The 13,179-nt window shown below is 54.3% G+C and overlaps 2 protein-coding genes across 4 annotated transcripts; one reads left to right on the forward strand and one right to left on the reverse strand.

The window, feature by feature from the left end:
- Positions 1 to 935: 935 nt before the first annotated feature.
- Nrl (neural retina leucine zipper) lies at positions 936 to 2,646 on the forward strand. Of its 2 annotated transcripts, none has more exons than XM_038310624.1 (2): positions 936 to 1,316; positions 2,314 to 2,646. In XM_038310624.1, the coding sequence occupies exons 1-2, from the start codon at positions 936 to 938 to the stop codon at positions 2,644 to 2,646; spliced, it is 714 nt and encodes a 237-aa protein (XP_038166552.1). The 2 variants fall into 2 exon arrangements, with proteins under 2 accessions (XP_038166552.1, XP_038166553.1); XM_038310625.1 differs by having other exon boundaries at positions 936 to 999; positions 2,312 to 2,646.
- A 3,433-nt stretch (positions 2,647 to 6,079) lies between these two features.
- Positions 6,080 to 11,250, reverse strand: Cpne6 (copine 6). Of its 2 annotated transcripts, none has more exons than XM_038309893.1 (15): positions 11,083 to 11,250; positions 10,557 to 10,736; positions 10,049 to 10,123; positions 9,816 to 9,890; positions 9,563 to 9,646; positions 9,383 to 9,472; positions 8,973 to 9,077; positions 8,680 to 8,766; positions 8,108 to 8,167; positions 7,716 to 7,849; positions 7,563 to 7,617; positions 7,429 to 7,480; positions 6,997 to 7,130; positions 6,642 to 6,875; positions 6,080 to 6,217 (listed from the first exon to the last, which is right to left on the reverse strand). In XM_038309893.1, the coding sequence occupies exons 1-15, from the start codon at positions 11,248 to 11,250 to the stop codon at positions 6,080 to 6,082; spliced, it is 1,671 nt and encodes a 556-aa protein (XP_038165821.1). The 2 variants fall into 2 exon arrangements, with proteins under 2 accessions (XP_038165821.1, XP_038165820.1); XM_038309892.1 differs by having other exon boundaries at positions 6,642 to 6,878.
- Between the last annotated feature and the right edge of the window lie 1,929 nt (positions 11,251 to 13,179).

The following is a 13,179-nucleotide window of genomic DNA, read 5'->3' on the forward strand; positions in this document are numbered from 1 at the left end:
CAGAATTAGTGTTCCACAGAACAGTCTTCAGGGAAGTTTTCAAAGTCTAATTGCCCACAGGATCAGAAAGCAAAGGCAACCTGCTCAAACTCACATTAACATAGCGGGTTCTGAATCAAAGATCTACCCTCCTGGGTTCTCTTAGGAGAGACTGGCCACTTGGTCCAGATCTTTCTAGAACCTTTCCCCCATAGAAACTCTCTTAGAGAAGAAGAGGTTTGTCTGTTGACCCATAGAACAGATGTGTAAAGTGATACTATCCTGAAGGCTTTCAGAGATAAAGATAACAGCACAATGTTCTTAGGCCCTAAAATTCACAGCCTAGTGTCTTCCCACTGTCCTAAAACACACAGCCACACACACACACACACAGCCACACACAGAGAGAGACACACACAGGCACATACAAACAGCCACACACAGACACACACACACAGCCACACACAGAGAGAGACTCACAGCCACACACACACAGCCACACACAGCCACACACACACACACAGCCACACACAGAGACACACACACACACACACACACACACACACACACGTTAATTAAGCCCACATTTTAATTGACTGTAAATGGAACTGTGCCTCTGGAGATGACAGAGCTCCTCAGCATGCCCCAGCACTGGGGTGCCGCCATGCTGCTGTTGTTTCTCACAGATGCCAGAGGCACCAAAGCCCTGAGAGGCTGTGCTGCCCATTTTGTCCTTCAGGCCTCCAGTTTCTTGTTGCCTGACAGGAGCCGCCTGGAAGCGGCTGTGCAGGGAAGACGGGCTGGCTGCATCTCTACTCTGGAGTCCCAGTGCTCTAGTGTTAGGGCACTTGGGTCTGGAGGGAAGGAGGTCTAGAGAGAGGGATGGCAGACACCCCTCAAACAGTTCGGACCTCTCCTTTTTCTTGCAGGAACACCTCTCTCAGCTCACCCCCAGAATGGCCCTTTCCCCGAGCCCCCTGGCTATGGAATATGTTAATGACTTTGACTTGATGAAGTTTGAAATAAAGCGGGAACCCCCAGAGGGCCGACCTGGACTCCCCACAGCCTCACTGGGCTCCACACCTTACAGCTCGGTGCCTCCTTCACCCACCTTCAGTGAGCCGGGCATGATGGGCAGCAGTGAGGACCCCAGGCCAGGCCTGGAGGAGCTGTATTGGTTGGCCACGCTACAGCAGCAGCTGGGGGCTGATGAGGTGCTGGGGCTGAGTCCTGATGAGGCTGTGGAGCTGCTTCAGAACCAGGGCCCAGTCCCTGGAGAAGGGCCCCATGGCTACTATTCAGGGAGCCCAGGAGAGACAGGAGCCCAGCATGCCCAGGTAAGTGACCAAAAGGTTGGTCTGAGGGGAGGAAAAAGTAGGGAAGGAGACAATCAAGAGAGGGAGGATTCCTGGAGAGGGTTGTGGACTGGAAAGAGAAGGTCCTTGAGAAAACGACATTGATTTTTCAAAATGGAAGGGAATAGTTGAATTATGGGGTACAGAGAGAAGATAAGGAAGAAGCCAACAGTTGTGTGTGGTTCACGCATCTAATCCCAGTACTCCGGAGGCAGACTCAGGCAGATTTCTGTGAGTTAGGAGCCAGCTTGGTCCAATAAGTGTGTTCTAGGTTAGCTACACTACACAGTGAGACCCCGTCAAAAAACAACAAAACAAAACAAAAGATTAGAAGGGGCCTCAAAGGATTAGAGTTTATGAGCGTGGTGGGGGATGAGCGATTATGTAGAAGCAAATAGATAAATGCTGTGTGGAATCTAGCTGGGTAAAGGCTGTGGTTGAAGTTAGTTTTTTCATGGCTCTGTTTTCCCCCACCAGTGCCTAACCTTCTCAGAAAGGATTGGGACTCATCCTATTAATTATAGACACAGATGGGGGTGTTGAGGGCTTTAGGATGTAATCCAAATCCTTGAGGGTCACCGGGCTGTGGAGTTCAGGACAGGGAAACGTGTCGTCTGTGGCAAGGGCAGTCTGTTTGGGCGCGGGTCCGCCAGGACATTGCGGACAGTTGAAGGGTACGACCAGAGGCGCGATTGGCTCGCTAGAGTGCGGGGGGGCGGAGCTCACACTGCGACACTTGGAGGAGCCACAAGGCGGTGTGTGTGTGTGTGTGTGTGTGTGTGTGTGTGTGTGCGCGCGCGCGTAACCCTGGAGTCCAGGACGTGTCGGAACTTGGGGTGGGGTCTGTGGGAAGAGCGAGCATGCAGTAGGTGAAAGTTGTATGCTCCCTCTCCCAAGGGTTCCCTGACTGGCGTGGGGACTCGAGTGTCTAGCCCGGTGGGACCTGCACCGATCTGGTCCCTGCACTCTTCCTCCGCAGCTGCCCGAGAGATTTTCGGACGCGGCGCTGGTCTCGATGTCTGTGCGCGAGCTGAACCGGCAGCTGCGGGGCTGCGGGCGCGACGAGGCTCTGCGGCTGAAGCAGAGGCGCCGCACACTCAAGAACCGCGGCTACGCGCAGGCCTGTCGCTCCAAGCGGCTGCAGCAGCGGCGCGGGCTGGAGGCCGAGCGTGCCCGCTTGGCCGCCCAGCTGGACGCACTGCGGGCCGAGGTGGCCCGACTCGCTCGCGAGCGCGACCTCTACAAGGCCCGCTGTGACCGGCTGATCTCCAGCGGCCCTGGGTCCGACGACCACGCTCACCTCTTCCTCTGAGCCTCTAGGGCAGGGGGTGTGGCGGTTTGGAGGTATCTGGGTAGGTGGCACTATACAGAGTATACCACTCACCAAATCGCTACCAGAGGTCCTGTGTGTCGAATGTTCCCAAACTACTGACCCTCGTGGCATGTCTGAGCGTAGATGCTCGCCCTTTCCTGGAGATGAGACCCCTTCCCGTTTGCAGGCCATGATTATTTCATGATCAGGGCACTGAATTCTGCAGGGGCTTAGTGCGTGTACTGAGGGTGAAGGTGTGGAGGGTGGGTGGGTGGCGTGCTCAATAGGAGGAGAGGGAGGGGTGCAGCGCCCTCCTTCAATCTAGCTGTTAATTCAAGGTTTTCAACCTGAAATGCACTGATGCTGTAATTAACAATGAAGCTGCATTTTAACTGATGCTAGGTACTCCCCTTTTGAGGACTACTGAATTTTCAAGATTTCAGTTTCTTCAAACAGAGTAGTAGATCAACTCAAGATGATTTTTCCTGCCAGTGACCTTTAGAATCCAAAGCGGCAGAGTAAACACCCCGAATGGGAGCCTGGAGACCTGGGCACCGGTCTCAACTGTGTCGCAGGCTGTCTGTCTGTTACCTTAAGCAAAGCAGTTGCCATTGGATTTCAGTTACTTCATCTAACTTTCATTTGGATTGGATGACGTCTGACCCTGCCTTAGTTTTGGCATCTTCCACAGTGAGCAAGTCTAAACGGTCTCCCCAAGAGGCTCCAAGATAATGGTACCAAAAGGACACCCTGTTCAGCCTCCAGGCTGTAGCTCAGGCGGTAGATACACACAGCTTGGCTTCTCTGGAAATTTTCATTTGCACCGGCTCTCTGTGGCTCCCTCTAGGCTGCCTTGGCCTTCCAACTGCAGAGGGTGCCCCTGCTACCTCTTGCCACTCAGAGCTGAAGGATAACCAGGAGCCGAGAGAGGGTGGCTTTTGTGAATTAAACCCGAAGTCCAGGAAAACTAATGTTGTTGGGTAAAAGTTCTTGCAACTTAAAAAGAGTCAGTTCTCCGTCACTGCTTCAGCTACTGGTCTGTGTGGCTGCTGGGAGGAGGGAGACAGAGGAGTGAGGTGGGAGGGTCTGGGGGGAGTCTGTTGTATCTCGGTAGATTGCTTGTCTCATTTGTGCAGAGAGAGACCCTTCACGGAGTTGAGCAGTGTATTCCTCTCAGTTCTAGAGTGCCGATGACAGTGGATTGGAGGGGGTGGGGAGTGGTCCAGATGGAGCCTCGCCCACCACTAACCACCACCACAACCAAAGTCCTGGAGCAGCAGTGGCCCTAGCTAGGCCTGTCTGTGGCTGTCCTCCAGGTCTCACAGTTGCCATGGCAACCCATCCCTCCAGTTCAGCAACATATGGGGAGGGCCTTTGGGCAGAGCAGAGGCTTTGAGCTGGGAGTGTCCACCTCATCAGCCACTGTCATCTGTCCTCCAAGGGGCATAATAAATGGGAGAAGCAGTCCTGTGTGGGGGACGTGGCTCCCATATGTCCTTCTTCCTTTCTGCCCCCACTACCCACCCCCTGACCAGCTGTCTCTTCTCTTCCCATCACATTTCTTGTTCGTACCATCCCCTCCTTCAGCCTAGCTCATCCTTCGGCTATGCAGGAGACTGAAAGCACAGTCCTTGATGGCAGACCCCTGCTCATTCCTTTCCCTTGCCTGCCCTTTGGCCAGCGGCCTTCCTCTTTAGCTTGGGTTCCTCTCTATGAGAACTCTCAGCATCTTCCTTTTCGACATCTATTGTTGCAGGGAAAGGCTGGGGCAGAGGGAGCTCTCCTAGGATCTCAATTCTTCTTCCTTTACACTGTGTTCCTTTTTTTTTTTTTTTTTTTTTTACTATGTAGCCCAGGCTGGCCTCAAACTCACAATCCTTTTTTTACTTTTTTTTTTCTTTTCTTTTTTTTTCTTTTTTTTTCTTTTCTTTTCTTTCTTCCCTCCCTCCCTCCCTCCCTCCCTCCCTCCCTCCCTTCCTTCCTTCCTGCCTTCCTTTTATGAGAAAAAGTCCCACTGTGCAGCCCTAGCTGGCCTGAAACCCACTTTGTAGACCAACCAAGACTTGCCTGCCTCGCCTGGTGTGCTGGGTGCTGGGATTAAAGGTGTGCGCCACCACCCCGGCCATGCCCTCACTTTCCGAGTGCTAGGGTTGCAAGCACGTGGCATATCTCCTACCTTTCCCTTACTTTGAATTCCATTTGTGTCCTCTTCCGTCCTTTGGAGCTTCAATCCAGGCCCATTGGCTCTCTTGCATCCCCTACTTATTTGCCCGGCACACAAGGGCAGAGACGCTGTCCTCAGACACTTATGCCCACAAACCAGGCCACCAGCAGGCATCTACGAGGTCTCAGGTGGCATGTCTAGACCCCGTGGCTAGCTGAGGTACGGCAGTGAGGAAACGTGTGGGTGTTGTGGCTAGGCAGCTCCAGTTCTGGCTCTTTACTGACCTTGAAGCGTTAAAATCAAGCCTTACTCACTTCCTCAGATAAGTGGAGAAATAGCACTCTGACTTGCTATCACAATATAAATTGAAAGGAGCCAAGTGTGACGTGTTAAAGAACAACACTGGCTGCGGTTGCCATGTTAGCAGTAAGAGTACCCAACGGGGCTTCCTCAATGTGTGGTGCACAGAGCATGCACGGAAAACCAGGCCTTGCAGGCCTCAGTGTCCTCTCTGTGCTCCTCACTCATTGGCAGACCTGCTGCACCCCCTCACCGCTCCACCATCCCTCCAGGGCCTGCCCTGCAGCTGTGTGGGGGCTGGGGCTCAGCCCCTGGGATACTCAGCGGGGCCTCTCTGGAGACAGATCTAAGAAAGCATCAGCCTGCCCTCTTGACAGCCCCTCATTACCCTCCCCCATCTCCTGCAATTAACGCCCATGGTGCTTAGACCCCCCCCCCCCTGGGCTTGGGAGGTGAGAGTACGGGGCTCCTTAGTTCCCACTGGCACACAGTTGGGGGTTGCAGAGACAACAGCATGCTTGGGGAGCTCTGGCTCAGATTTGGAAGGAGATTGGGCCCCCTTTTCTATGGTATATGTGGGAGTGATGGACTCTCCAATGGGCATCTGAGGCTGGAATACTGGGGTAGATCCTTTTATTAACACTCATAAAGCCAAAATTACTGAAGGAAGTTTTTGAGGGTCCACAGAGTTGAGGGGTATGGGGCTTGAAGAGATGGCAGCAGGGCCCACCACTCACTTCCAGGACTCACAGGGCACCACTGGTCCAAGAGGCAGAGACACTGGTCACCAGAGTCACAAGGGTCAGCACAGGCACCTGAGAGGTGCAGGATAGTCAAAAGCATTATGCCAGCCACAGCAGCCCAGATGGGTCGTTCAGAAGTGCCCCTTTGGACCCATTTTGCATCCTCCCTTTTGATCCCCAAGAACTCACTGAAGGAATGAGGGGGTGTTGGCTTGTGGAGAGGCAGTCACGGGCTGGGACTGGGGCTCACAGCTGGCGTGGAGGGTCTGGGAGCTCCTGGACTGATCCCTTGGCTGGCATAGTACTCTACCACCTGCCGTGGTACCTCTGCCAGGACACACTTAGCCAGGGCAGAGGGAGCAGCCTGCAGAGGAAAGGAGACTGGTTAGGGGCCGGAGAGTGGGAGCAGCTGGGTCAAATGAGTGACTGGTGGGGCTTCAGAGTAGCATGCTGGATGTTAGTGATCTTTAAAGGACATCAAGAGGATGAGAAAGACAGATTTGGGCCAGGTGGTAGCAGCGCATGCCATTAATCCCAGCATTTGGAAGGCAGAGGCAGGCAGAGCTCTGTGAGTTCGAGTCGAGGCCAGCCTGGTCTACAGGTGAGTTCCAGGACAGCTAAGGTTGTTACACAGAGAAACCCTCTCTTGATAAACAACAAAACCAAAAATAAAATAAAATAAATAAAAAAATAAAAGAAAAAAGAAAAGTAAGAAAGAAAGACAAACAGATTGGGGGGCATGAATTGCTGAGAAGCCCTTTCACAGGAAGAGAGTACCGAATACTCACATCCTTGAAGTCCCTGAAGGGCACAAACTGGACGATGTCACGGGCTGCAGGTACCCCTTTTGGGCAACGCAGGGGACCATCATCTCCATCCAGTAGCCTCATGTCAGAGAAGTCAGCGTTGCCCACACCCACAATAATAATGGACATGGGCAGGCGGGAGGCTCGCACGATGGCCGCTCGGGTCTCTGCCATATCACTCACCACACCGTCAGTGAGCACCAGCAGTACCGAGTACTTCTGGGAGTGAGCAGAAGGGAAAACGGCTTGATTCTGTGTGAAAGAGCTCCGATACTCTTTCCAAATGCAGGTCCTCGACATGCAGGGCAGCACCTGCTTGTCTGTTTTGCTTCCTCACCGTGGCTTGGCCAGTGCTCTGCTCCCGCTGGGCTGGCTCAGCCACGCGGTTGATGATGGGGGCCACGTTGGTAGGACCATAGAGCTGGATCTGAGGCAAGCAACGGCGGTAGGAGGCAATAACCCCTGAGATCTCTGTAGGCAAAGAAAAGAGGTGAAGCTGGCAGAGTCAGCAGGGGCTCCAGGCACAGCAAAGTGGCTCCCAGCTCCTCACTAAGCAGAGAGAGAGAGAGAGAGAGAATCAGATGGTCCTTGGGGCCGGGAGAGGTAGGTGGGCATGATGCTGGGTCATAGCGCTCTTCCCAAATGAAGACAGACTCTGGATGGGAGGAAGGGATGGGTCAGGGAGCTGAGTGTGCAGGAGTAGTCTGTGTTCCTGAGGAGGTCACAAGCATCCGTAGTGGCGCAGGCTGACGTAACTTCCCCAGCTTACCTTCACATTCAGGATTTTCTGGGTCAAAGTTGATGGCAAAGTCATGGGACACCTGTAAGAGTGAGGCAAGGCAGTGAAGGAGCATCTCCTTTCTGTCTCCCCTGCCATCTTCCTGTCTCTTGTACCCAGCCTACCTCAAAGTTTGGGGGAATTCGAGCTCCAAAGCCGAAAGCTGGGAACCGCTTATCACTGGAGAGAGGAGAAAGCTGTGAAGGTCCTGGGCAAGGCCTCCCTTCCTGACCCCCACCCTGTCCCTCCCCTTCACCCCCTCCCCCCCCACCCCGTACCTGTCATAGTCCTGGCAGATGCCTCCCACTGTGCGCAGGGCCTGCAGGTAGTGATTGGGCTGTCGGGGGCTGAGGCAGTGCAGGGATTGGCTGCTCCTTGGGTCCCCGTTGGAGGCAGTGAAGTCGATGGCCACCTGGGTGAAGGTTGGGAAGGGACATGCTGCAGCCATGGGAACAGACAGGCTAGGCCAGAGTTAGAATGTGTTACAGAACCAGGGTGAATCTAGGGGAGCCCACGGGCAGCCTCATAGCTGAGTGGGGTGTTGGATGCAAGGTACACCAGATGCCCAATTATTAAGGGCAGTGAGACTCTGGCTTCCTTCGGTTTGCATGGATTTAGGCCCTCCCTCTTTCTTATGTCATCCCTCTGCCTCCCGGGGTGGGGGCTTTACCGTGAAGCTGATCTGGCAGCCACCCATGATGTAATCCAGGAAAGTATGCACTTTTTCCACCTGGCAGAGGGGCAGGGGTAATGAGGTAGGTGAGACGGTCCTTTCGGGTGGAAGCTTTGGCAAGGCTTCATGGGGAAAGTGGGGCAGGGGTGGGGGACTAGGGTTTTAAAGGTTGCAGCTGAGGATGGGGATGGAACAAAGGTTCCCAGTTCTCAGAGCAAGTCTTTAAAGCAAGGGAAGGATAGACAGACAGTCAGACACACAACAAATAAATAAAGAAATGCAAACAATAAGTGCTCGGAGAGATGGCTCGGTAGGTAAAGGTACTTGTTACCAAGCTTGAAGACCTGGGTTTGATCCCCAGGACAGACACAGTGCAAGGAGGGGGCTGACTCCTAAAAGTTGTTCTTTGCCCTCCACATGGGCTCAGTGGCACTGATGTGTCCACATGAGCACACTCCCAATAAATAAATGTAAAGTTTTTTTTAAAATTAAGAAGGAAGGAAGGGCGTGGGTCTGAGGTTGTGGTCGGGCAGGAGCAGTGGGTGCTTCTGTTGTGAACTGGGACTTACTGTGCACTGAGCCAGAACAACCATCCCTGAGCTCTTGTAGTTCTTCTTCTTGTCCCGGTACTTGGGGTTGATACAATCCCACTGCATCTAGACCCACCCCACACCGCAAAGTCAGACGCCCATCAAGTAGACCTTCTGGCCCTTCCCTGCTGATGCTTCCAAGGCAAGACACTCATGACCCTGTCCTTCTGCCAAGCCTGGCCATTTTTCCACCCTCTCTATTTGCAGTCACCTACAGCGATGTGGTCAGCAACCAACCCCCCTTCAAGATTTTCCCGTGGGGTCTTTGGCACCTCCTGCCCAGGGTTTGCTGTTCCTTCCTGCATTTCCTGGAATGTGCTGGTGAACTCGCCGATGAAGTCGTGCTTCCCACTGGAGTCATAGTCATACACCAGGAACTGAGGGAAGAGGGAAGAAGCGGTTTAGGGGCGCTCTGTAGTGGCCTCAAAGGTGTTGGGGCCTCACAGTGTCTAGGCCCAAACAGAGGTCCTTAACCTACCCCAAAGCCACCTGCTAAATGTCATTCTTTAGCTCAATCTCTGGCAGGGAGTTTGGCCTCAGATAAAGGCACCTCTGTGGGAAGCTGAACTCTGAGCTGTGAGATGTGCGCATGCTTATCACAGGAGGAAGAGGGAGGAGGCTTGCAGTATCCTGGCCTGGGGAGGGTCTCGGACAGCGGACTGGGTGCTCTGAGGGGCTTTACCTTGAGAGGCCGATGGATGTCGCAACTGCACAGAGAGTGCAAGGACAGGCGGAATGGCTCCCAGCTGGGGTTCAGGTTGTTTTTTACCACCTTGGAGAGGCAGGAGGGACCTTGTCACTTCCTGTATAAGTTTCTTTACCCAAATCTGCCCACCTCCATCCCATAGCCCTGTGTACCCACCTCAGTCCTCCAGACCAGTTGGTCACTCTGGTCTCCATTGGTCTTATAGATCTCCATGAAAGGGTCAGACTTGCTGAACAGATCCTGGAGATGCGGGGGGAAAGAGTTCATGAGTCTGGTGAGATCTGTGAGGAGGGAGGATGGGGAGAGAGTAACGCCGAGAAGAGAATTGGCCTGGGACCCTGGAATCTGTCTAGCGGGATGCCTGCGGCTCTCTAATGGGGCATGGATGCCTGCACTCCGGGGTTCCAACCTTGTTGTCCAGCTTGTGGGCTCTGAAGGTGAGTTGCACATAGTCATTGGTACCGGATACCTCCTCGGCTACGATCTGTAAAAGGGACACCGTGTTAAGGATTTCTTCCCCACCGGAAGGGCTGCCATATATGCTTCCCATAAATGAAGGTGGCTGTAAGCACAGTGTCACAGCGGATGTCTATATGGGGACATTGGCCTTGGCCCAGTGGTGAGCACAATGGCTTTGCCTACCGTGATTGTAGACTTGCCGGCAGTCTTCCCATTCTTCAGCAGTAATGGTTTAGTGACCTTGGTTTGTGACACAATCTAATAAGAGAGGTGGAGGGGGAGCCTGGCTGTAAGGCATGCATCTGCCCTGGACAAGGGTGTGAGGGCGGGAAACAAATGCCCACAGAGTGTCCATAATGTTGATCCTTTGATTGGACTAGGGTGGATTCAGTTTCTACAGCAGCCTAAAGAGAGGTGCTGGGAGGGGAGAGTGTAGTTCAGTGGTAGTCTACCTGTTCAGCCATGGGTTCAATCCCCAGCACCAAATACAACAACAACAACAACAGTAACAACAACAAAAGGAGCACTATGAGAATAACCTGCCCCCCCCACCAATACCAGATGGGAGAATCTTGTCCAAGGGTGCACATGTCATGGCTCAGAACTAGCTTCAGAGTTCCCTTCTCTTAGTGTGGCTTCCAGAGGCAGAAGCTGATGGATGGTGGGGTAGGGACTGAACTGGGGTGCAGACCTGGCCCAAGGTACACTCTGTAGAGCCAAGGAAGGTGTCGCTGCTGGGGCTGGTGGCTCCATCCTCTGCATCGAACACATGGAATTGCAAAGGCTGCTTCTCTTCAAAAAAGTATTCAACGGCCAGCACCCGGGAGAAGACGGGGCTTGAGCAGGAGCGAAGCACCTCTGTACGCTCCACCTGTAGTGGGAGGGATAGGACCCTCTGGGAACCAAGGCCACTTATGCCTGCCCTGTACTTCCCTGGCCACATGGACTTGCCTTGATCCTTTTGTCCCTGTCAACCAGCTCCTTTCTTTCTTAGCTGACTTCTGAATTTGGGGTACTGCTGAACTACTAGACCTCAGCCCTTTGGGGGCTCTGTAAGTCTCTGACTAAAACGTTTGGGTTTATAATGATGGCATACTTACATTCAAGGTTCTCCACTAGGCTAGAGAAGGTCCTTTGGAATCCTCACCCCCCATGAGGCTCCCATTGCCCACTCACCCTCCCTCTTTCCTGGGTTTAACAAGGTTAGCTGCCCGCACCTCTACCCACTGCTCATCAGAGTAGAGCTTGAGCAGCACACAGGGATGTGGCTTGGTGAGTGTGTCTCGATCCAGGAGGCCGTGGCAGGACACCCGCAGCTCCACTCGCGAGGCCCCCAGGGTCATGGCTGGGGGCTCAGGCACCCATCCCATCTCAGGGTCCGACATGACTGTGCAGACAGAACAGACAGCCTGGACAAAAAGAGGAGGAGTTTGTCTCTTGGGGGTCCTGGACCTATCCTTGCTCTTCTTTCTGAGGTCCTGGGGTCCTGAGGGCAGCCCACTTCCCCTGCCCTCTGCTTGACTTCCCTGAAGCTCTGAGCAGCAAAGATGAGGAGTCTAGAGCCCTGTGCCTCTGTCACTGTGCCAGCCTAGGTGTCATGGATGGGGCTGGAACAGACTGGAGGGTTGGGATAGAAGTGGGTTCCTGGCAGCCTTGGCTCCTAGGCCATCGATTGATTCATGCCTCCTGCTGTCTCAGCACCTTCGGCTGCTTCCCGACTGGTGGATGGGCCAGTGCAGCACTCAGCCTTGGCACTAGGGAACCGAAGTGGGGCAAGGGGGTGGGGAGGCCCCTGGAAGTCTGAAGAGGATGGGCCTTAGGGAAAAAGTCTGCCGTGGACAGGAAGCAGGTTGGCAGTGGAAGGAGTTTGTGCCCAACTGTACCCACTGTCTTAGCGCCCCCCCCCCCCACTCACTGTACGGTTGGCTGATGGGAAAGGAGGGGTGGTGGGCTTGGGGAGTGAGTGTCAGGACTGGGGCTCTGCCGTGAGCTCCCTAGGAGCTCCCCAGGAGCCTGCAGTCTTCCCCCCTCCCTGTTCTCACACTTCTTGGCAACACAGGCACCGTCTCTTAGCGACAGGGTGTTGGGGGCGCCACGGCCCCCACCATGCTGCCCGTGGGATGCATGCGCACCACCCTCCCCCAGGCAGAGTCACCAAGCCTCAGTCAGCAGCAAACGGGGGCCTGCTGACCCGAGTTCATGGCTGGTCATCCCATCTCTCTGTGCCTGTCCAGATCTCAGGGAGAAGTTCTCTGATCCATGCCATTGCTTCCTGAGTGAGTGTCCACTGGTGTGCCCGAGTGCCCCACCCTCTGTCTGTCCCCCTCTGTCCTGTGTCCATCTCCAGGAGGGTGTGACAGTCTTGTAGCTCTGTCGGAACAGGGACCAGTCCCTGGCTGGATACCAGCTTCCTGATGATATATCTTTCTAGATACCGGAGGGAGGGTCTGGGCTTGGGGTGCTTTCTGCTTTCTAGCCACAAGTCTCTCAGTTAATGTGGCTGCCATAAGGTAGGTAGGGGCATGTGGTGGAGAGGGGACCAGGTAGGGCTAGCTGGTGACTTCTCTGACAGCTACAGGAGATGTTGTTGTGGAGACTGAGCCGGGGAAGGGACGGCTCAGCCTGGATTAGGGAGGAAGGGTGGGCTCACCTGGGCTCTTAGTTGGGGTCTCTTCTCTCCAGCTCTCTGGCCCTGCCCCTGACTTCCTTGCTGCTCCAGCCGCTGGCGCCAGCTCCGGCTCCGGCTCTGCTGCTATTTATGGGGCCTGGATGGGGAGGAGGGGGGCCGCAGCACCAGCTCCCCCCCCTGCACAGACTGATTGGGAGGGAGAAGAGGGGAGGGGCAGGGATGCCGCCTGGGAGGGAGCCACAGAACTAGGGAAGGAGAGCGGGCTGGGGGCAGACCCAAGGCAGGACCCCCACAGACATAGTGACACACATCTCCTTCACATCACACCCACACCCAGCACCACACACACACACACATTGCAGGGGACACGCACACACAGCCACACAGAGGAAGGATGGCGACACATGCACCCACGACTCACACATAGCTTGACACGCACAGGTGCCAGCACATAAACTCACAGTGACACCATGACAGTTCTAACCCCAGCAATGCGCCGTGGGAAGCACACTCTCCTAGCACGTTCACAGCATCATACTTGTTAAGGATATTTGTAGCTACACATAAAAGAACACTGGGCTGTACTTGTGACATACACACAGACACCTACTCTCACTAACCTGGATACAACAGAATGTTGATATCCGCATGCTCCCTATAAACCACATGCACCACATTGAACCTC

This window comes from Arvicola amphibius, chromosome 13 (assembly GCF_903992535.2).
Source record: "Arvicola amphibius chromosome 13, mArvAmp1.2, whole genome shotgun sequence".
NCBI classification, from domain to species: Eukaryota; Metazoa; Chordata; class Mammalia; order Rodentia; family Cricetidae; genus Arvicola; species Arvicola amphibius.

What these genes read in the sequence shown, in the direction of transcription:
- Nrl (XM_038310624.1), top strand. Translation starts at nt 936, where the DNA reads ATGGCCCTTTCCCCGAGCCCCCTGGCTATGGAATATGTTAATGACTTT. An exon ending in CAGGAGCCCAGCATGCCCAG is followed by an intron (nt 1,317 to 2,313) that starts GTAAGTGACCAA and finishes CTTCCTCCGCAG; the next exon opens with CTGCCCGAGAGATTTTCGGA.
- Cpne6 (XM_038309892.1), bottom strand. Translation starts at nt 11,250, where the DNA reads ATGTCGGACCCTGAGATGGGATGGGTGCCTGAGCCCCCAGCCATGACC. An exon ending in CAGAGTGTACCTTGGGCCAG is followed by an intron (nt 10,124 to 10,556) that starts GTCTGCACCCCA and finishes CTCTCTTATTAG; the next exon opens with ATTGTGTCACAAACCAAGGT. An exon ending in AACTGGTCTGGAGGACTGAG is followed by an intron (nt 9,473 to 9,562) that starts GTGGGTACACAG and finishes TGCCTCTCCAAG; the next exon opens with GTGGTAAAAAACAACCTGAA.